Consider the following 23,558-nt stretch of genomic DNA (forward strand, 5'->3'; position numbering starts at 1 on the left):
ACAGCTACCAGGAGAGGAATTTTGAATCCCAGGTTTTCTCCACCATGTGAGGGACTAGAGATCACCAAGACCCGCACAACACCCCTCAACCCCCAGAGCAATGGATTAGTGGAGCGATTTAACTGCACCCTGGCGGAACAGCTATCCATCCTAACATCCGCCCATCAGCTCGATTGGGATGTGCAATTACCCCTTGTCCTCATGACGTGCCGCTCGGCGGTCCAAGACTCAACTGCATGCACACCGGCCCTCCTCATGTTGGGCAGGGAAATGAGGACCCCTGTGGAGCTGGCCTTCGGACGACCCCCAGATGCACCATCTGCTCCTGCGGGGCCAAGCTACACCTGACAGCTTCAGGATCGCTTGGAAACCGCACATGCATATGCCCGGAGGCAATTGCAGAGCGCGGGGCTACTGCAGAAAAGAAATTCTGACCTCCGCGCCAGGGGGCGACACTTAGCAGCCAGGGTGCTAGTTTGGGTCCACGCTCCGACCTGAAAGAACTGTACTGTACTGTACAGTACTCTGCGGGCAACACGCAGGTAGCAGGGATGGCGAGTTGATATTTCGTTTTTTGTTTCGTTTTTTTCTATCTATTCTATCTGTGTCTGAGGCGCTCTGAAATATGCATTCTCTGCTAAGCTGAGCAATGGATTGGAATATGTGTCTGACGTAGTGTTGCACGGTATACCGAAACTTCAGCAGTTTTTCGGTACTTAAAAAAAAGAAACTGTTCGGTATTAGAATTTTCCGAGATTCGGTAGTTTTGTGTCAAATGTAAAAGCCAGGGAAATGTGTCTCACGCATTACTGATTGAGAGGATGAAAGGTGTAGTTTGTCAGAATCCTCGCTAGATGGCAGTAGCAACTATGGTAGTGCGCTTGTGCAACCTCGTTGATACAGCGCAAGCTTTGACTCAGTTCACTTCAGTAGCCATAGGTGTTCTAATTTGGAAATATTTAATTATAGGAAGATGCTGTATTGTTATTAAAATATGCTGTTTTTAGATCTATTTTAAAGTGAAAGACCTGTTTAAAGATTATTTAGTTTACAATTGTTTAACTTTTTAAATATATTTAATATATATTTCTATTTTTTACTGTTGTAACACTATAGGCCTATGCGTATTAATATGTTGAACAGACTTTATCTTAAAGGCTGTTAATAAACCAGGTTTTTAATAAACCGTGAATTCGAAAATGAGGTCAACCATTGTGGTCGTTTCTGATCTATTAAGGTCATTTCAGTATTGTTAGGTATAGACATAGCTCAGGAGGTAAGACCGATTGTCTCGCAGTCGGAGGGTTGCCGGTTCAAACCCCGCCCTGAGTGTGTCGAAGTGTCCTTGAGCAAGACACCTAACCCCTAATCTGCTCTGGCGAATGAGAGGCATCAATTGTAAAGCGCTTTGGATAAAAGCGCTATATAAATGCAGTCCATTTACCATTTAGAGTATCGAATCAGTATTGTTTAAGTTTCAAGTATCGTTTCAGTATTGAGATACCAAACCTGGTATCGGCATCAAAGTCAAAATTTTGGTATCGTGACAACACTAGTCTGATACCTTTTTTAGTTGCGGTGCGGAAGCGCTGCAGCTCTACATACACCCGGCCTCTAAGTGTCGATTGCCATCTAAGTGTTACGACATAGTAATGGCCTTTACGGCAAGCGGCCAGGACCATCCGTAGCGACACAACTAAGTAATCCGACAGCATCTCTTAGCACAAAATTGGCCATAAGTGATCAATATTTAATACAATCATCATGATATTCAGTAGATATGTTGGGTGAAGGTATATGATCATGAGGACAAAACCATTTTAAAATTACTCCATAGGGGCTCAATAGTGTCGATACTTGGACCCCTCCCAATTCCGCTTGCAGCTTTAATTCACAAACGGTTTGTCCAAGACAATATATGACCACTCAGTCTCAAAGGGACATCTCTACATGTAAAACCAACGGTAAAGTTGTATATTTATTCAATATTTAGTCCCAGATATTGACTGTAGAATGACATGGCATCATATAAAAAAAACTTTTCTTGTTTATTCGTTATTCAGTGAGCAGCGTTTTCACTGCTGTATTGGCATATCTTCGGGCTATTGTCGGGTTTATCTTGTTCCTATGATGGAATATGATTTTTGAGTGGTGAAAGAATATTTTTATGAATGCCAAAATAGACAATGTTGTCCACTATGTCATGGGTGGGGGGGTGTAGTTGTAGATGATACTGCTGGGAGGGGGTGCGTGTTAAATAAATGACCAGATCGACAATGGTGGTGCTGCGAAACTCCGTATTCGGCACAGTTGTTGTGTATCGTCTACTAATGAAACTAAAACAACGCACATGTTCTTTGCCTTACTGCAACAACGGTCCTTGCATTATGCAGCCTGTTCAAGAGGCTCCACGTCACTGCTGCATGAGATGATCACGCGCACCTCAGCCAATCAGAGTGCTGTGCACAAAGTTTAGCTTGAATTGTGTTATTTGAACATGAAGTGAGCATTTCCTGCTTTGTTAAGTGTTTAGAGATATACAGAAACTCAGTAATTTGTTTAGATAGTGTCGGACAAGCAAGGATTAATTAAGAATATGTTTATCTTCTGAATCCAGCGGTTCCAACAACAAATTCCTTGTTAAGATGTTCAGCACTCTGAATACTGAACCAAGTGATATTGCATGCTAGAACCCCTCACTTAACCTACATGTAAAATATATTTTATTTGATTTAATTTAATACTTATGTTTAAAATTAGAATTATCAATTAAATCACCAAATTCATTGATAGGCCAGTCTACAGTGCACTGGTGGAATCAACCAACAAGTCAAAACAAGCTCTATCCCAGGTTTTAAGATTAAATAATTTAATTCAAAAGGAGCAGTCAATTATATTAATTAATTGAAAACATACATTCTTTATTGAATGCAGGCACTCTACTTCTAAATTACACAACAGAAGACATACAGCAAAACATTAAACAACTAACATAGAAATACCAGAAAATAGAGAGAAGAGACGATACAGAGAAAGACAGAGAAACGGATCAGCCAGACCTGCTAAAAGTATTACCATTCCAGTATAAGCGCCACAAGGAAACCAGCTAAAAGCACACAACCAAGGAACCACCACCAAAATAAAAAGAGGAAAACTTCTTCAAGGCTCTGACACTAACGCAACACAACCCTTTTTCCTGTGGCAATCTTAAATACCTTACCCAGCATGGCTTGAGGATGTTTTGCCCTGATTGGGTGATGCTGAGTCAAGGTGTAGGATAGAAGGGAAGGGGGGTCAGACTAATTTATGACAAGGACTGGCCTACCTAAAGATTGAATTTAGACTTACAGAGGACATGGGAAAGGGAAATGTTAGGCATGTAGGGTCTCCGACCCCCAATATGGTATCCTGTGTCATTTGGTTTGTCTCTTTGGAGGGGGTGAGACCCATAGATTGTCTGCCTAGATTAGGGTATCAGTGGATTTTATATTGCCCCAATCACATTTGCTTTGATGCTTGTGACGGGGAGGCCAGGCCACATTCTTATTTACTGTTTCCCTCTCTAAGGCCAAAATCTAAACACTACATATCCTACAATAGCGAGTACTAATATCATTCATGTGTTAGCTTGCCTTTAGCCGCCATTGCAACAGGATACGATGATTTGTCATGCTATCTGCCATGAGCATTAAGAGAATTCAGTTACAATAAGATGGCGGCGCCCGTTAAAGGGTAACTCATGTTTCTGTAGACGGGGTCATTTCTATGTTCCCAGGGTCCTATGTTCCCCAAATTTATATGGCACATAATGGGAAAATGACAAAGGGTCCTATGTTCCCAGGGTCATATGTTCTCCAGCTCTACATGAAATCTTATCTGTGTTCAGTAGATAGAGACAGAGACAGTAAATCAATGATTTTCTGTCTTACTCCAGAAAACGATGTCAGCTAGGTCTATCAGCAAACAAATGGCTTAGCTATGCTCAGAAGTCCTCAATAATAATAATATTTTCCAAGAAATTATGAAAGATTGTTCACAACGTTTCGTCAGGTGCAGCAGAACTTTGGACCCTGGGAACATAGATATGCTCCCCTGTAGACATGTGCTAGTTCGATTTGTCTCTTTAAGATTTGTCTCTAAAGTAATGTGCATTTTAAGCATTATATTGCTTACTATATTTAGCTAGTTTAGATAGGGTTTATTGTGCGGAAGGCATTTACCTTCTACCAAAGGATTTACATGATTTACAGTGTAAGCTATTTAAATGCTGTTATTTAGGTTTTTGATTGATAAAAAAACACACTCTTGCGCTCTCTCTCTCCAATAATAACAATAAATATGTTGTTAATAAATTATACATATCATTTATTTGTTTAATCACAAATAAAAAATATTTCATTAATCACATGTCGATTTCCTGCACCTGTCTTGCACGTCCACAGACGTCCAAAAAATCTCCTAGCCAGATGTTCAAATATTGAACTGCACGTCTACTTCGAAGAGGGGTTGTAGTCAGACATCCAGATACTGAACCTGATTTACACGTCGTGCAGACATACAGATATGGTCCTGGACCGACCGATGCAATAGACATGATCTGCACGTCTGGCAGACGTCTCATGTTTGCTGGGAAATAGCAAACCTTCCAGTCTTAACAGCTAGTCTGTTTGTGGCCTAGTGGTCAAAGTTACAGTCTATGGACTACAAAGTTGCTGGTTCAAGCCCAGCCAGGAACAAGTTTCTTTAATCTGGGTTTTTCCTCACTAATAATTGTCTATTACTTCTCAATTATTGCTTTTGCACCACATCTACCCGGCATTCACGAACGTATACACTGCATTATGACGTACTATCTACACGTTCAGTTAACCGGCTACAATATTGCAAAGCCATATGGACTCAACAGTAGCTCTTCTATTATCACCAAAGAAATTTCCAAGTTTAAACAGCTAGTCTGTGCGTGGCCTAGTGGTCAATGTTATAGTCTATGGACCATGAAGTTGCTGGTTTAAACCCCGCCAGGAACAAGTTTCTTTAACCTGGTGTTTTCCACACTAATAATTGTCAATTACTTCTCAATTATTATATTACATTACAGGCATTTAGCAGACGCTCTTATCCAGAGCGACGTACAACAAGTGCATCAGTTCAAAGTGCAGAGGTGCAGAAAAAGTGGTATGCAGGGTTAACAGTTTAAATAATTGCTTGCAGAACAAAAACAAAGAAATAGTATAAACTAAGATCAATGATATCAATTAAACAGGAGTAACAAAGAAAAATTTCCTGTACCCTATATATAAAAATTTGTATACACTAGACTTAATAATAATTGAGTGGCACATATTTAGAACTTTTTTTGTAATAAAAAAAAGTTTATATTTATGGCTGCACGCCATAATGTGTATTCCAAATTTGCTGTATAGTCTGTTCAAATGGGTTAAAAAATATATATTTTTTAAAAATAATTAAGCAATCTGAACATGTGGTAATCTGTATTTTTTACATCGTTTTTAGTTTGTAATTACGTACTTTGCACTGTACTTGCATCAACTTTCGCTACGGGCTAACACGTCAACAAAATACCTAGCCTAAACTAAATTGGGGTCGGTTTTCAAAATGCTTGGTCTGATTGAAACGGTAGCTCTGCTTGGAATATCTGGGCCATGCAAAGATGAGTTGAGGCTTTGTTGAATTAAAAAAAAATCATTCTTGTTGTAGCGTCGGTCATTTCCTCCTACTTTCAGGTCTGTGTGCAAAACATCAACATCTTTTGCATCACATCTACCCGGCTTTCACCGAACATTATGCATTATGACGTACCATGACGTTCAGTTTACCGGCTACAATATTGCAAAGCCATATTGACTCAAAGGGAGCTCTTCTATTATCACCCAAGAAATGTCCAAGCTATATTTCAATAGCTATAGATTCAAACAGAGCTCAGCAGTGCTTACTGGCCTGTGTTCTTTAAAACCACGGACAGGTTTGACTATGACATTTCACGCATTGAATAGTTATGTTGTGGTATTTCACACATGGAATAGTTATGTACTGCCAAAGTTACACACTAGAAAGCCAGAGGTTGAAGGATCGAATCCCACCTCGCCCTCAGGTAGATATTTTCATATTTTACATTAATGTTTTCTTACACTTATATTTGCTTTAGCAAAAGTCACTCACGGCCAGCCATATGCATTTCATGTCGGCAAATGTATTGATTTTCTTAAAGTTACACAAGCTGACCACTGTGCCTTTTCTACTAACTATATTTCTTCACTTGGCTACTGTAGAAAACATTCTTATCAGCAAACGCCACATTTCAATTCAATCAATCAATTTTTATTTGTATAGCGCTTTTAACAAAGGAGCTTTGTCACAAAGCAGCTTTACAGAGAACCGGCCCCCAAAGAGTAAGCCTAGGGCAACAGTGGCAAGGAAAAACTTCCTGACTGATAGCAGGAAGAAACCTTGAGCAGAACCGGACTCAGAGGGGGAACCCATCTGCTGTGGGCAGGCACCAGTTTGTTATGGAAAATCAACAGTGGCAGGAGGTGGGGTGCCCAGCTGGTCTAGCTGGTCTAGGGCTGGAGCTCTGGACCAGTGGGGGGTGCTCAGCAAACTTGAGCTAGAGCTCCGGGCAGGTGCCCAGAGCCGAGGAAAACGAGAAAAAAAAACATTGTTAGGGGGTTCAAATGGTAGATTAGCAAGCAGAGCAGAAGAGACAGAGGTCCCTCCGTGCGATAAGGAAAACCCCGGCAGAAAAAGGCTATGGCAGTATAGCTAAGGGAAACAGAGGCAGGGGCCAACCATGAGGACAGGCTTGAGACAGTCATCGCCAGACCATGACCGGTTCAGCTTAACACAGCACTACCAATGATGATCCAGTGACAGCACTAACCGCTCAGTCCATCAGAGACTCTATAGCTATGCCCACCACCCACTCCTGCTCCTCAAATATAGGAGAGACTAAAGAGATACGTTTTGAGCCTAGCTTTAAATAAGGTGATAGTGTCTGCGCCCCGAACATGGGCAGGCAACTTGTTCCACAGGAGGGGAGCACGAAAGGAGAAGGCTCTACCACCTATGGTACTTTTAGCTATTCTTGGAATAACAAGCAGCCCTGCACCCTGCGAACGGAGCGTTCGTGAGGGAATATAAGAAAGAAGTAAATCATTTAAGTACAAAGGGGCAAGCCCATATAAGGCTTTAAAGGTAAGAAGTAGTATCTTATTGTCTATTCGGGATTTAACTGGCAACCAGTGAAGCGATGCTAACACTGGGCTGATGTGCTCGAATCTCCTTGTTCTAGTGAGAATACGAGCTGCTGCATTTTGAATTAGCTGGAGCCCTTTCAGAGAGGAATTTGCACATCCAGACAAAAGAGCATTGCAGTAATTTAATCTTGAAGTAACAAAAGCATGAACTAGCTTTTCTGCATCATGTAAGGACAGTATTTTCCGAAATTTTAAGATATTTCTCAAGTGATAAAAAGCAACCCTAGAGATGTTTTTAATATGTATATCAAATGCAAGATCTGGATCAAAGGTAACACCAAGATCTTTGATTACAGCACTTCAAGTAATGGAGATTCCATCAATGTTAAGCATATAGTCAGATAGTTTGCATCTCAGGGACTTGGGCCCAACTACCATTATCTTGGTCTTATTGGAGTTTAGCAAGATAAATTTTTGGGTCATCCATTCCTTTATGTCTATAAAACAGGCTTTGATCTTTGACAGCTGGACAACTTCATCAGGTTTAACTGATAGATACAACTACATTTCTACAGTCATGTTACCTCGCCCTGTTCTCTATCTACCCACATACAAACAATTATTAAGTATGCACTGTCTGCAACTCCCCATTAAAACATTACATTTAAAATCATGACATTTAAAATCATAACTACTAGTACTGAACATAAGAAAAGTACATCAGTGCAATAGATTTCCTATGCATTCCTACACATTTCACACGTTACTTCACCCACCACTTTAACAAATGATTTTTTATACCGTCTGTTATATATACCGTTCAATAAGGAAACGCATCTCGATCACGGTCATATAACGAATGCCGATGACATCGGTGGTTGCGTAGCCTAGGCGCAGCCTAATTAAGGTAAATTAATGTCACCTGGGGGGCTCCTCAGAGGTACTTGATAAAACCGAGAGATGGCTTGGAGTTCTGATCTTGGTGCTCCTGTCCTGTGTTTTTTTTTGGCGGCGTGTCGTTCCGTTTGAACGATGGCTCAGTGATAAGTGTTTGTGATTCCCTCTCTTGCTCTCCCTTTTAGAATGTGTTCTTAATTGTTTATATTCAGGTTTTTATTATTGTCTGCGCTCCGTCTATATTGTGTTCTCCCCGGTTGGCCTTAGTCAACTCACGTGTGCAGTGTATTCGTTTGGTGTATTTATACCAGCAGATTATTATTGTAGTGCTGTCATCCTCACTTGTGTACTTATATTGCAACTATTTATGATTGCAGTGCCATAATCCTCACTTGTGTATCTGTAGTGCAATCTCACTTGTGTGCGTGCCCAGACGTAATGTTACTGGGGAAATACCAATCCACTATATCCCGTGACTAGCTCTTTTTAATAGTAGCCTAAATAAAATATATTCTTTGCCATACGTTTTCCTTCAGTCATTGTTTTTCCCCCTCCGGACCTTACCGGATAAACAAAGGTGGTGGCAGCAAAGGTTACCCGTTATATGTTGTAAATCAGAGGTCCGCTACAGTCACTTCATTTACTTCGCACTATAATCTGTGATCATGTCAAACTTCACCTACATGCCCATTCTGCTAAAAAAATTTTGTTTCAACAACTCAATTTTATCATTTCTCTCGTACTATTGTTATTTTATCATATGCAAAGATTGATGGGACACATGCGTCTGCTCCTATTCTCCACTATCAAGTGCTTCGGTTCTACTACTTCCAATTCCAAGGCGAAGAGGACTCCTACCTGCAGATAAGCCTATCAAAATGCCTTATAAACCTTACAAACACTAAAAGTGCATCTCGACGAAATAACAGGAGCAGGACAAAAGAGTACACAAGTTACGACCTCGGGAGCTCTAATTCTACGAGCTTGCTGATAATTTTGTCAATCAAGGCTCGTAGGGTGGCCGTGAAATCAGTGAGTACATACACTGGGCATATTTCAGCTGCGTTTCCCATGTGTTTATACTTACGCCACCGCACGCTTTGTCACAGCCATTGTTTTACATATATAGCAAAGCGAAAGTGCTCAACGGTACACGTTCATCAGACTGTACAAATTCACACAAGGACAGCCATAATCCACAACCGTTTCTTAAACGGTTACTTTGCATTTTTACACCCAGCTCCACTCTGCTGTTCATCATGAATCATGTCCTCAACTTTGTATCAGATTTGTATTATGGGCCTCAGGTAGGGTATAAAAGGTGTATACAGTCAATACTTGTGGGCCCCAGTTCTGCCAGTTCTGCTCTTCCTGTGTTTGTTTAATCTGCATTCTTTTGGTCTTAATAAATAAGTGTGATCTGCTTGGCTTGTCTCTTGCTGAAATTGGTGCAGTATTTATTCTCCTTGAAAAATCAATACCATTGGGCTCAGAGTAGCCTCTCTTGCTCTCCTCTTCCGATTCACTGACCATATCTATATCAGTTAGGTGAAGATACACCTTAGTCATGCTGAGATTTTTTCCAAATTTAAAGGAAAACAACAATAATGCCTCATTGGGTGTTTCATTTTCTCGTGCTAACACTGTAGCTCAGGGGTTCTCAACATTTTTTCCACCAGCGCCCCACCCCAAGGCTCAGGTTTGGCTGTACATCGCCACCACCCCCACCCACCCACCCATATTGAATGGAGACGTGAGGTGGTTATATTGATTTTTGTGTTTTAATTTATAACATATATATCAAACTTACAGGTCAAGCATATCGTTTGAACTGGATTAAACTGAATAATTGAATAATTTATGATGCGCACGCGTAACCAACCAATGAGCAGTCGTGTCATATTTTGCACATACACGTGGCCTTTAAATCCAATGTTTTTCGCCTGGCAATAATCATTAAGTGCCTGGAATATTGTTTCCCCCTTGCCATCAGTTTCCAGGTACTTTTCAAACAGAATCTCCTCCCATGCTTCGCCAGAAAAGGCGAACCAAACATAGGCCATTAGAAAGGCATTGCTGTCCGCAATAGTTCTCTATAGAACTGCAAACTGTTTTTCACAACTGCTCTTCAGTGTCAAAAGCCATTTCATCTGTTCTTGATCGCTTCTTTGATTACTGAAAGGACCAACTTTTCCCCTATGTTGAATGGGGGCCCACACTTCATGTTGTACGATGCTTCTAGACCACTGGCATTTTTAGTCAATTTTTAGGAGAAGAGATCGCTGATTTTTCCCTGTTTGATGAACCTCTCCTTCAGGGCTCTGCAAAAGTATAAGTCTTTACTCGCCTTTTCTGGGTGAATTTTTATTACGTGCTCTTTTAGGCGAGAGGGTTGCATCACCTCATTTGAAAAAACCTGCCCTCAGAATAAGCATAGAGGTAGCTGTGGGTTGGACGGAGACAGAAGAAACCCGAACTGTAAGTACTCGATACAACACTGACTGCACTTTTTCTTTTGAACTTTTTTGTTTACTTCTGTATGTGATTGTTATTCAATAAAAACTTTATTGTTTGATACCCGTGTGCAATTAGTGATTGAATTCATTTATTCCAAGCCCACAAGCCCACAAGTAGCTGGAATGTCTGCCAATGAAGCTCAAAATTTTCAATTTGCTTAAATCTGATTGTTAGATTGACTCACAGAAACTCCAGTAACGCTCCCCTCCATCCCACGAATGCCCACTGTAGCTAAATGTGTAAACCTGTGATATGTGTTATGTGTTATGCCCCAACTTGGGCTGCACGCAGACCCCTATGCGGACGTCCGCACGCAGCCCAAAATTTGTGACCCCACAGACTGTACGCATTCATAAAAATATTCTTTCACCACTCAAAAATCGTATTCCGTCATAGCAACAAGATAAACCCGACAATAGCCCTAAGATATGCCAATACAGCTGTGAAAATGCTGCTCACTGAATAATGAAATAAACGAGAAAAAGTTTTAAAAAATGATACCATGTCATTCTGCAATATCTGGGATTAAATATTAAATAAATACATAACATTACCATTGGCTTTACACGTAGAGATGTCCCTTTTGAGACTGAGTGGTCATATATTGTCTTGGACAATCCGTTTGTGAAATATACACGCATTTGTGATGTCTGGGTACCCTCCAAAATAGCTGTGCGTAATACCACGTGTGTCGTTTACGGCGTTGTCGCCCTTTTTAGTACAGTCTGGCTTTATTGACAAATCATTTATTCAGCAGGTGAGAGTATAAGCTTTCTAACGATGTATAACGTCTAATTTTGCTTTTGGAATAACGTTTTATAGGTCAGCGTAACTGAAAATTTTCTTATCATCACATTCACTTACGCATTCACTCTGTGGTAGCAGTAAAAGACACTGCACCTAACGAAACGTTGTTAATGATTTTTCGTAATTTCTTGGAAAATACTATTATTACTAAGGACTTCTGGGCATAGCTAAGCCATATATTTGCTGATAAACCTATCTGACATCGTTTTCTGGAGCAAAACAGAAGCGGATTGAACTGTATCGTTGATTTACTGGCTCTGTCTCCATATACTGAACACAGATAAAATGTCATCATTGCTGTGTAAGTATTACTCCTCAAAATATTTCAGTTATACACATTATTTTTGAAATTTTGAAATTGAGTGTCTTTAAGTAGGTTAGTGGTATTATATAATGTGGATTTTTTCACACTGTAATGTAAGCGTTAGTTAGTAGTGTAATAGTTTTTGTGATGCATGCAACAGTGATGGTCAGTGGAGGATACGCTGAAAAGAAAAACCAAAAACAGACCAAAATACACAGAATCCTCGTCCATATCGTCAGCCAACGAAACATAACAAAAACAAAACAGAATGGAAAGCAACGACAACAACTGGCGCATATTTATACACAATGGAACGCCGTCGCTGATTCACCGTGTCACTTGCTGTCGTCACTAGTTTTTCTTAGACACTTCCTAGTCCTGGTTTTAGCAGCCCGACAGATGGAAACAGAAACGGTAACCGTTCCCACGAGTCCTGAGCAGCACGGAGCGGCCCTGGTAACAGTTCGGCCCTACGGTGGAAAAGCACCTTTACAGTGTTTTGAGGCTAGAAGCATTTCTAGCTCCTGCACAACCTCACCCTCCCACTTCCCTTCTGACAACCCAACAGAATCCTTGAGTGAATCTCCCAGTCACCAAGCTCAAAAAATGGAAACAACAGAATGGGACATTTTATTTGTATAGTGATACACAAGAAGGGCATTCTGTTCTGCAGCTGTACATTCTGCTGTAATTGCTGCCAAAGGCCTATTTACAAAATACTGATTATAGGGTGGGGGGAACTGTGAACAGTTTTGTGAATGAGAAATGTTATTCTCTGAAGGCATCTTATGTATGTCTGTAGACCAAATTAAAATGAACTGAAATGTATTCACATTCCCCTCATCCCGATAAAAACATTTTAGACAATTTGATTCATTTAAAACAAAATAGTATGAATGCTGATTTACTGCTGATTAAATACATGTCTGGTCGAATGCCTCATATACATGCAGGCAGTTTTGTAATAATATTTGCCTCTGATTGAAGACAAGTCTCAAATCCTTGTATGAAGAAGTTTTTCTATGGCCAGTGCAGACAAGGAGTGTGCAAAGCATACATACTATATTATAATATATTATATTACACAATCAGATTTGGAACCTTGACTAAATCTACAGGCAAAAGAAGTCCTCCTGAAATGTAACTGCTCGTTGTCTTGTGGTTTTTCTAAGATAGGGAACACAGGCTAATTGAAAGGGAGAGAGAAAGAATCATGTTTGTCACATGAAAACTTTTCAAAGTAACAAAGTAAGAATATGCTAATCATGGTATAATCAGTTGCAGTAATACTAGCCAAACTGGAAAATGACAAATAAATGCATGGATCCAAATAAAATCAACTTAAAGTTATGTACATTTTAAGATATCTAGAAATGTCATCTACATTGAATGTACAAATTAAGCCCTTCACAAAAGATATGGCAGGCTTCAAGACAACACAGATATTATCCAGTTTGCAGTGTGATTTATAAAATAAGCATGGTGTGCTCTGTCACATACAATTTGAGTCTGGTGTCCTAAACCTTGTGTCCAAACCTACCTTCCAGAGTTCTTGTTCATTAGTTAACAGATTGGGGTCCAATGAGCTGATGAGAGAAAAAATTTGAGTCTGTCCCCATTCTGATGGCCATGGCCTCTTCTTCAAGCTGAGGGAAAGGGGAATAGGTATGAGGTCCTGCAGAACTGATCTTAACCACTCTTATACACCTACCCAAAGGGCGCTAAATGATGCTAAATGTTCATCTCAAATAATATGTACATACATGTATGTGTATATACACAATTCAGACATGTATCCAGGTGTGTGCTTGTGTCGATGGTTTATATAAGGTGTGAAGAAAAACGTTGAAAACAAACCGTATTCCAACAGTAATGGATTCTGATGTTTCCAGAATGCTGCGGGATGCTTTCTACTGGCATGGATTAGCTGTACACATATACTTATAAGGCAAGGCCAATGCCTATGATGACAATGTTACCTTTGACTTATCAAAATCTTGATGTGTGTTTGGAAAGATGTGTAAAGGAAAATTCAGAAAATGCTTCTATTTAGTTACAGAAGATGTTTCTGTTTCTTTATGCATTTTAAGTAGTTACAGACCTGATGTCAAAAAATCTTTAGCAATGCAGTTATTGCATTATTATAATTTGATTAAAAAAACCCAGTCTCAATTAGTAAAACCAATAGAGATAACAAGAAATAAAGAAATAGTAAGGCAGTTCCCTTCCCCAAAGGAGGGTTGAAACTGACACCCCAGGTTGATGATTATGGTATTTTATAAACCAATAACTGTCCGCAACAAGTCAAACAACTATTAACACTTCAGTGATGGTACTGATATTGCTAAAATCCCCCTCTGATACTTAAACAATCAATCTGCTCTTTGTATACAGCAGTCAGGGCCCTCAAGGCCCTCGGAGAAGGCCAAAGGGGCGATATAGCTCAGGAGGTAAGACCGATTGTCTGGCAGTCGGAGGGTTGTCGGTTCAAAACCCACCCTGGGCATGTCGAAGTGTCCTTGAGCAAGACACCTAACCCCTAACCTCTAACTGCTCTGGCGAATGAGAGGCATCAATTGTAAAGTGCTTTGGATAAAAGCGCTATATAAATGCAGTCCATTTACCAAAGATATTTTTAAATCTACTTTTAAAGAAGTGTATTAATTCCAATTTCATTCATTAATTATATTTTGTATTGATTTATATTTGAAAAACATGAAAACAGAAATGTTTCTAATACAAAATTAATATTCCCACCCTGCTCAGTTTGTGTTGGAAACAAATGGTTAATAAGGAAGAGAAAAAAATTCCCCGCAGTGTTCCTATAAGGATTTTGCCTTGGCAGTTGCTGGGTAGACAAATCATCAATAATAAATACGACATTGAGAAACTGAGCAAAATCAGACATGTTATACATCGTTAGAAAGCTTATACTCTCACCTACTGAATAAATGAATTGTCAAGCAAGCCAAATTGGTCTAAAAAGGGTGACATCGCAGTTAACAACAGGTGTGGAATTACCTAATTTTATTATGAGAGTGAGAAATGCGACCCTGTAAGAAACGGTAAGTTGATGAGATGTATTCAGCATGCTACCGTTTTCTCAGTATACTTTCAAAGCAGTGGCTGTGAGAAAGGTGCGTGCTAAGCGTAAAATGCGATCAGAAACGTGATGGCAGTGAAATATGGCCATTGTATGCTCACGGTATTGACTCCAAAGATTGACTGACAAGATAAGTAATTATAACTCCCTAGGTCGCAACTTGTTGCCTTGTGTGAATGATAGTATCCTGCTCCGTTGTCTGTTATTTCGTGGAGATGCACTTTTAGTGTTTGTGAGGTTTATAAGGCATTTTGATAGGCTTATCTGCAGGTAGGAATCCTCTTCGCTGTTTTGCTAAACTAGAACTGGAAAACATGATAGTGGAGAATAGGAGCAGACGCATATGTCCCAGCAGGCTTTGCATTATGAGAAAATAACAACAGTGTGAGAGAAATTATGATTAAATTATGAAATTGCGTAGTTGAAACAGTATGTTTTTAGCAGAATGGGCATGTAGGTGAAGGTTGACATGATCAGGGAGTATAGTGCGAAGTAAATGGAGTAACCGTGAGCGAGCTTATATTCCTTATCGAACAGAATATATAACAGTCGCTCTAAAGAGTTAGCCATTGAAGTGGAGGGTTAAGTAACGTGTGAAATCTATTGCACTGCTGTGTTTTTTCATGTTCAGTACTAATAGTTATAATTATGAGTGAGTCATGATTTTAAATGTAATGTTTTAATGGGGAGTTGCAGAACGTACATACGTAGTAATTGTTTGTATGTGGCTAGATAGAGAACAGGGCGAGGTAACATGAATGTAGAAACGTGGCGTTTGCTGATAAGAAGGTTTTGTACAGTAGCCAATTGAAGAAATGTAGTTAGTAGAAATGGCACAGCGGTGAACTGGTGTAACTTTTTAATAAAAGGAATACATCTGCCGTCATGAAATGCATATGGGTGGCCATGAGTGAGTTTTGGTAAAGCAAATATAAGCGTAAGAGAACGTTAGTGTAAAAGAGGAAATTATCTGCCTGAGGACGAGGCGGGATTCAATCATTCAACCGGAGGTTTACCAGTCTGTCACTTTGTTAGGACAGCACCATGACATAGCTATGCAATGCGTGAAATATCATTAGCAAACCTGTCCGTGGTTTTAAAGAAGAACACAGGCCAGTAAGCACAGAATAGCTCCCGTTGAATCCATATGGCTTTGCAATATTGTAGCCGGTTAACAATTGAACGTGCAGACGGTACGTCATAATGCAGCGTATACGTTCGGTGAACGGCTGGTAGATATGGTGCAAAAGCAATAATTGAGAAGTAGTAGACAATTATTAGTGAGGGTAAAAGCAGGTTAAAGAAACGCGTTCCTAGCTGGGCTTGAACCTAGGACCCTGTGTTCCCAAGACTGTAACCTTACCTACTAGGCCACAGGCGGACTAGCTGTTTGTATTGAAAATGTTTCAGAGTAAAAAGGTATGGGTATTTTGCGTGTGTATGCAAGTTTTTCATTGGGTTGTGTAGGTGAGTATTTGGCGGGTGTCGGTAAAATGTCCAATGGGGAGACATGTTATTAGTGGGATAGGCAGCAGGAAAAATAAGAATGAGAAGAAGAAGAAGAAGAAGAAAGAGAAGAAAAAGAAGGAGAAAACACAAAATCCCCTTAGTTTGGGGCTTTATTGTGTGGACATGTGAAGTTGTTTATGAAATCTGTCTGTTGAAATGGGGTCAGAATGTACAGAATTTTATGTTTTTAAGGGCTGAGTGTCTGTGGCTGTTGTGGTTATTTCTGTGGGGAACCCTGAAAAGTGCCAAACTCTCGGTGCTGTATAGGTATGGGGCATGCCCCCGCCAAGGCGTAACTTGGCGGGATGGCATACCTGCCATCCCAATTCAGACATTGGCAGACTACAGCATAAATTGCGTCTTTTGTTTATATTCAATATTAGTAATTGCAGCGAGAAACTGCAGCTGTAGACACAAGACAGTTTATGTTATGGTAGCAACGGAAGAAAGCGGACTATATATGTATTACCGTCATTTATATTACCGTCGTTTTATTATACCAGCGTGTTTTCGCGCGTTTGCACAGAAACTCAAATACTATCAATAAAATGGTTTAGCTATTTCTCAGCATAATGACAGATTCAAAGACTAAACAAACTCACGCGATACTGTCTTCAAATGGATCCATGCTCAAGAAAAGTAATTATTCATCCTCTCAAAAAGCTTTTGCTAACAAACTTTTAGTAGCCTAGTATGCACTCTGGCTGGCACTGTCTTCCATTGCTTCTCCGACGTTCAGACCATCCCCTCACTGATAAAAACTAGACTCTACGGTGTCGGATTACTTGCGTCGCCATGGATGTCGTCTAGCCGCTTGCCGTAAAGAAGTTTACTAGATGTCGTAACACTTTAGATGTGGAGCTACAGCTCTTCAGCACCCCAACTAATAAAAAAGTCCAAATGGCAGGCAAAGAATATGGCGGACATAGGTGGTCCCAATAGCAAAGTTGTAGAGCACTTTCGGATGCATCGGTCGATGACGTTTTGTGTTGATATGACTTACGGTGTGGGAGTTATGACCTTTTAAACATGACCCTTTGTTATAGCGCCACCATCTGGCCTACATGAGTGATTTGCAGTGCCTGAGTAGTGGGGGGCCATAGGAACCCACCTACCAAATTTGGTTGGTCTACAACTTATGGTTGCTGAGCCTCAGACATTTTAGCGGAGAAAACTTCCACACCCCGTCTAAAAAGTCAAAATGGCGGGCAAACAATATGGCGGACATAGGTGGTCCCAATGGCAAAGTTGTAGAGCACGTTCAGATGCATAGGTCGATTAAGTTTTGTGTTGATCTAACTTATGGTGTGGGAGTTATGGTCTTTTACGCATGACCTTTTGTTATAGCGCCACCATCTGGCCAAAATAAGTGGTTTTTAGTGCCTGAGTAGTGGGGGGCCATAGGAACCCACCTGCCAAATTTGGTTGCTTTAGGACTTATGGTTTCTGAGCCTCAGAGACTTTTAGCGGGGGGGAAAAAAAAAAAATAATAATAATAATCCGAACAGATACAATAGGGCTCCACCAGCTTCGCTGCTTGGACACCTAATAATAATCCTAACAGATACAATAGGGCTCCACCAGCTTCGCTGCTTGGATCCCTAATAATAATAATCCTAACAGATACAATAGGGTTCCACCAGCTTCGCTGCTTGGACCCCTAATAATAATCCTAACAAATAAAATAGGGTTCCACCAGCTTCGCTGCTTGGACCCCTAATAATCCTAACAGATACAATAGGGTTCCACCAGCTTCGCTGCTTGGACACCTAATAATAATCCTAACAAATACAATAGGGTTCCACCAGCTTCGCTGCTTGGACCCCTAATAATCCTAACAAATACAATAGGGTTCCACCAGCTTCGCTGCTTGGACCCCTAATAATCCTAACAGATACAATTGGGTTCGACCAGCTTCGCTGCTTGGACCCCTAATAATAATCATAACAGATGCAATAGGGTTCCACCAGCTTCGCTGCTTGGACCCCTAATAATAATAATAATAATACATTTTATTCATGCTGTACTTTTCAACATCCATAGGTCATATGTGTAGCACAATTTTTAAGTGTACCGCAGCTCACTTGCAGATTATTTTCACCATAAATTATTTGTATTTCACACTTTCATGTGACACTTAGTGCTCTATTTTCCAGAATCAATGTCACACAAAACATGGGCTCAGTCAATGGCACGGCACATGGGTGCACTGGGTATGGCTAGTGAATGTTGGCATTTTCAAACCAGAGGTGAGGAAGGCACAGCACAAAATGTGGGGTGCACCTGGAAACAGGGCTGCGTTATACGAAATATATTACCAGTAGGAGTGGTGCAGCTGGATTTGTTAAGAGCTAAGCAAACAACCTATTTTCATTCCCTTTAAGAGCCGTGCACATTGCACAGGGTGTACTGCCAATTTCAGTACTCTACAGCTGCAATGGAAGGCAAGGATATTGATTTAGTGATCAGACGTTTCTCACAAGACGTTCTTTGGTGGGAGTTGGCCTGTAATTTAAAAAAAATTGAGCCAGAATGAATCTCATTTAAAGAATTTGTTCGCATTTGTTTGAATTTTCATCAATCAGAATGAAAACATTGCCTAAACATATATTGTGGGGCTGTTTTAATGTCTCATTAAACCTGTAGCTAAATAGCTTATATGGGCTATTCATTAACTAAGTAATAATGACAAGAGTATCTTGAAGTTTTATTAAACAAAATAAAACCAGGGAAGACTATATAAAGCCTGTGATCCCGTTCACAGCCGTAAAATGACTTTGTGTTGCTCAGATGAAAGAAAAATTATAACACAGGAGTCCATCATTAATTCATGACAATGGCATGGATTAACCATGGCTTAAAGTTATTCAACACTTAATGTTAGATAGATAAAAGTGGATTATTTATTTATTTATTTTTCTTCTCTGGTTTATGCTGCTAGTTGTCCGGAGACACCTGCATGTTTTTATATTGTGGTCTTGGTGCCTCCTTCTGGGCAGCGCGATGGGCTGCACCTGAACCAGAGGGGTACTGCTGTACTGGGCCAGTTTATGCTTAAGGTAGCACAGGATTATTTAAACTAGGGACTTAGTTGGCAGGGAGGTCTAGAGGGTGAAAAGGGAAGGGAAGTGCAGAGTGCTAGGATGGAAGCTGTCAGGGTTTCCTATAATAGTGTGAACACTAATGAAGTCTATTTAAAGCAAAGTTGCAGTATTTGTGGCTTGGGATGGCGGGGGGTGAGGGAACAGGAGAGGATATTTAGAAGTAATAATCTGAAATGTCTTTGTTTAAATGCTAGAAGCATTTTTGGAACATGAGGCTGCTATGAATAGTGGGGACTTTGACATAGTTGAGATTACAGAGACATGGCATGGGGAAAAAAGTAAGGAGGAGGTTGTAGATTAATATAATATAAAAGGGTGCAAACTCATTAGGAAGGATAGATCCAGTAAGATGTGGGGGTGTAGTTCTCTATGTAAAAGAAAATTTTAATGTGCAGAAAATTCCAGAAATTGACCAGTTCATGCCTAGTGAAGATATTTGGATAAAGCTCATTGGGGGACATGAAAAGGGCCTTACGGTAGGAGTGTGTTACCGGCTGCCAGCTTCAGACAGTAGTGTGAATTAAACACTATTTGGAAAAATAAAAAATAAAGCTTGTCAGTAATTGTGAGACTATTATTATGGGTGACTTCAATTACCCTGCTATTAATTGGGAAATAATGACAGGACAAGGAAAAAGTGAGAAAGAATTTTTAGATGTTATAAATTACCTTTTTTGGCATAGCATGTCAATCAGCCGATAGAGGGAAATCAATACTGGACCTGGGGCTATGTAATGATCTGGACAGAATTTGTAGCATAGAGGTAATTGAGCCATTTGGGACTATCGATCATTCTGCAATTAGATTTGATGTATTATGGCAAATTAACATTGACTTTATGGCCAGATTTCTAAATTCTAGAGGAGCCAATTTCAACAAGAAGCAAGAAAATTGAAGTAATATTGACCAGGTGAAACTTGTTAACTGCAAGTCTATGAATGAAAAGTGTAGAAGGTTGAAAAAGGTTATTTTTGAAGTGTAATGCTAATTTATTTAAAAGGGAGGGAAACGTAAGTTTGAAGAAGCACACTCCCCAATGAATGAACAAAGCCAAACAAGAGAGTTTGATGGAAAAAACTGTATATGATATACAAAAATGACAGCACTGAGAGTAATAAGGCTGAATAATGTAATATGCGTGCTAAGATTAAAAAAGAACTACGGGAAGCCAAGAGGCTCTTTGAAAGGGAAATCGCCCAAAATGCAAAAAGTAATCCTAAACGTTTCTTTCAATACTATAGTAGGAAAAGGAAAGTCAAAGAGGATATCAGGTGCATCAGGAATGAAGAAGGAGCATTGTTTTCTAAGAATAAAATGTTGCTGATGCCTTAAATAGTTATTTTGTTCAGAGTTTTGGAGAAGATGTTACTAAAAGACCGGAAGCCATATTCAGTATTCAGGATGTCTTATCAAATATTGAAATAGAGGATAAAAATTTACTGGATGAATGACTTAAACTAAAGACAAATAAAGCAGCAGGCCCTGATGGCATATACCCAAGAGTACTCAAAGAGTTATCGGAGATCATTTTTAAACCACTGGCAGGTATTTTTAGACCGTCCCTAGAAACTAAAGAAATACCTGAGGAAGCAAGGTAATATTACATGACATTACAGGCATTTAGCAGACACTCTTATCCAGAGTGACTTACATTGTATCCAATTATACGGCCAGATATATACTGGAGCAATGCAGATAAAGTACCTTGCTCAAGTGTACAACGGCAGTGTCCTACCTACCAGGGAATCGAACCTGCGACCTTTAGGTTACAAGACCAACTCCTTAGCCATTATACTACACTGCCACCCTATGATATAATACCAATATATACGAAAGGGGACTGTACTGATCTGTACTGTCTCTCCACAACCCCTTCCAAGTTCCCCCAGAGCCCCTGGTCTCAGTAGTTGCAGTGCCGGACACCCAGAGGGCTCCTCAGACGCCTGGGCGGGAGTGCTGGCATTGTGGGCAGCCCAACCATTTCCGCAGGAACTGTCCTCTGATGGAAGTGAGGCAAGTGGTGTGGGTCGCTGGCCCGCCAGCCCTCTCCCCTAGTCAGGAGGGGATTTACAGGATACCGGAAAGGATTCAAGGGGGTACATGCCAGGCTTTGCTTTTTTCGGGGTGTAAACAAACCATGATTCACCAAAGCATGGTTCGGCTCAAGACATTGGTGGAAGCATTGTGGGTGTCAATAAGACGTGTGCATGGGGATATTCACAATTACCCAGTGGTGCCAGTGGAAATTCGACACGGGGGAAAAAGCATAGAGTAAAGGCCGTGATTAGCTCCCGCCTGTCGCATCCCATTTTATTGGGTATTGATTGGCCGGGGTTTAATAATATGATGAAAGGGTACATGGGGAAGCGATCAAGACTGATAGAAATCTGAAAGCTATGTGATGTGTTCAGTGGTGACGCAAGGTTGTCCGACGCTGCTGAGGAAGAGGCGGGGTCAGGAGAACCTCGCAAGAGCTTTCCTGACTTCAGGCATACATCTCCAGGAGGACTTTCTGCTCAAGCAATCTCAGGATGATACTTTACACTTTGCCTTTGACCAAGTGATAGCTATTGATGGTCACCGGGCACGCCCTGGCACCGCTCTAGTTCACCCTTATTTTTCTATTATTAAAGATAGGCTATACCGAGTGAGTTGTGACACTCAAACCAGAAAGAAAAACACCCAGTTGTTGGTACCGAAGAGCCATCGGGAAATGCGATGGCTGGTCACCTGAGTAGGCTAATGGCCTGCTTCTAATGGCCAGGCATTCTGGGCGAAGTGCAGAGGTGGTGTGCATCTTGTCCCGATTATCAGTTAGTAAATCCTGTGGCTACAACAAAAGCAACGTTGCGAACATTACCATTAATGGAGGTCCCATTTGAACGGTTGGGGATAGACCTCATCGGGCCATTAGACCAAAGAGCACGTGGGCATCGCCTTGTGTTAGTTTTAGTAGACTACGCAATGCGATAACTGGAAGCAGTGCCGCTGTGTAGTACTGTTTCCAATAAATCCACAAATAAATGCAGCTGATGCACAAATCAATGTAGCCGATCCACAAATAAATGTAGCCGGTTCACATTTGTGCATTTCCTGTCGCTTGGATTTATTCATGGATTTTTGAGACAATCTGTGTGACACAATTTACGAAAAATCCACAGATATACGTTTTGTTCACATGAGCCTAGTCTAGCAAATCAGATTTTAACCCCTTAGCGCACATGGCAAATCTGGCCAATCCTTGCCCATTTAGGCGTACCCTATTTAAAGCTTTATAACTCCAGATGTGAACACCACAGAGACTTGAAAAATGGCTTAAATGAAGCAAGACATTTATACCATTTACAATACCAAGTTAGATTATTATTTCCAAAATTATGAATATAAACTAAAGTGCCACAAATGCAATTGTCTTGGCAAAAAATCAAAAATGAATTTGCTCTTTTTTAGTTTGCAATGAAATACTGAGAGATCCCACATATACAGCAGGTTAAACTATACATGTCCCGGATCAAAAACTCTTGGACCACAAGTTCATCAAATCTAAGGGTGGCTATGTAGAACTGCTAAAGTTCTATGAAGCAAAAACTAAGCAGTGTACCCAGTGTCTCCAAACATATTCACATATTTCACTACAAACTCAGTTTTGCATCATTTTCAAGTGGTAATTACAAGCTTTCCATCAGTACAGTGGTCTAAAATATCTAGGGGTCCAGAAACATATCCAGAATCTCTTCAAAAATGAATAAAATGCTTTTTGTCCATTGAGCCCCTTATGAAGGTTTAAGATGAAACGTTGACATCAGATTTTAAAATAATGCCGAAACATTGTCTCACAATGCAGTACAGTACCTAAATGTGCAATAATTAACTCATATGTATTTCTGTACTCTACAGTTTGTAATGTTTTCTTGTATGGGATGACAATTTTTAACCATCCACCACGTCTTGGCAATGTCACGTCATCACTGTTGCATGCATCACAAAAACTACTAAGCTAACAACGAACGCTTACATTACAGTGTGAAATATCCTCATTATAAAATACCACTCACCTATTTAAAGACACTCAATTTCAAAAACTAACGTATATAACCGAAATA

The 23,558-nt window shown here is 40.2% G+C and overlaps 1 protein-coding gene across 4 annotated transcripts in view; it reads right to left on the bottom strand.

The window, feature by feature from the left end:
* LOC135257876 (keratinocyte-associated protein 3) overlaps window positions 1-23,558 on the bottom strand; it is a 36,790-nt gene that overhangs the window by 4,641 nt on the left and 8,591 nt on the right. For 2 of the 4 annotated variants that reach the window (XM_064341097.1, XM_064341100.1), the window contains exons 6-7: window positions 13,280-13,385; window positions 12,347-12,925 (exon numbers count right to left, since the gene is read on the bottom strand). The exons of 1 other annotated variant lie outside the window; for it this stretch is intronic. In XM_064341097.1, coding sequence (XP_064197167.1) covers window positions 13,299-13,385 — 87 coding nt within the window. In that variant the 3' untranslated portion in view covers window positions 12,347-12,925; window positions 13,280-13,298. Of the gene's footprint in view, window positions 1-12,346; window positions 12,926-13,279; window positions 13,386-23,558 lie in introns of those variants that run through there. One more of the 4 variants, XM_064341098.1, reaches the window with a different exon arrangement.

This window comes from Anguilla rostrata, chromosome 6, assembly GCF_018555375.3.
Source record: "Anguilla rostrata isolate EN2019 chromosome 6, ASM1855537v3, whole genome shotgun sequence".
Classification (NCBI taxonomy): Eukaryota; Metazoa; Chordata; class Actinopteri; order Anguilliformes; family Anguillidae; genus Anguilla; species Anguilla rostrata.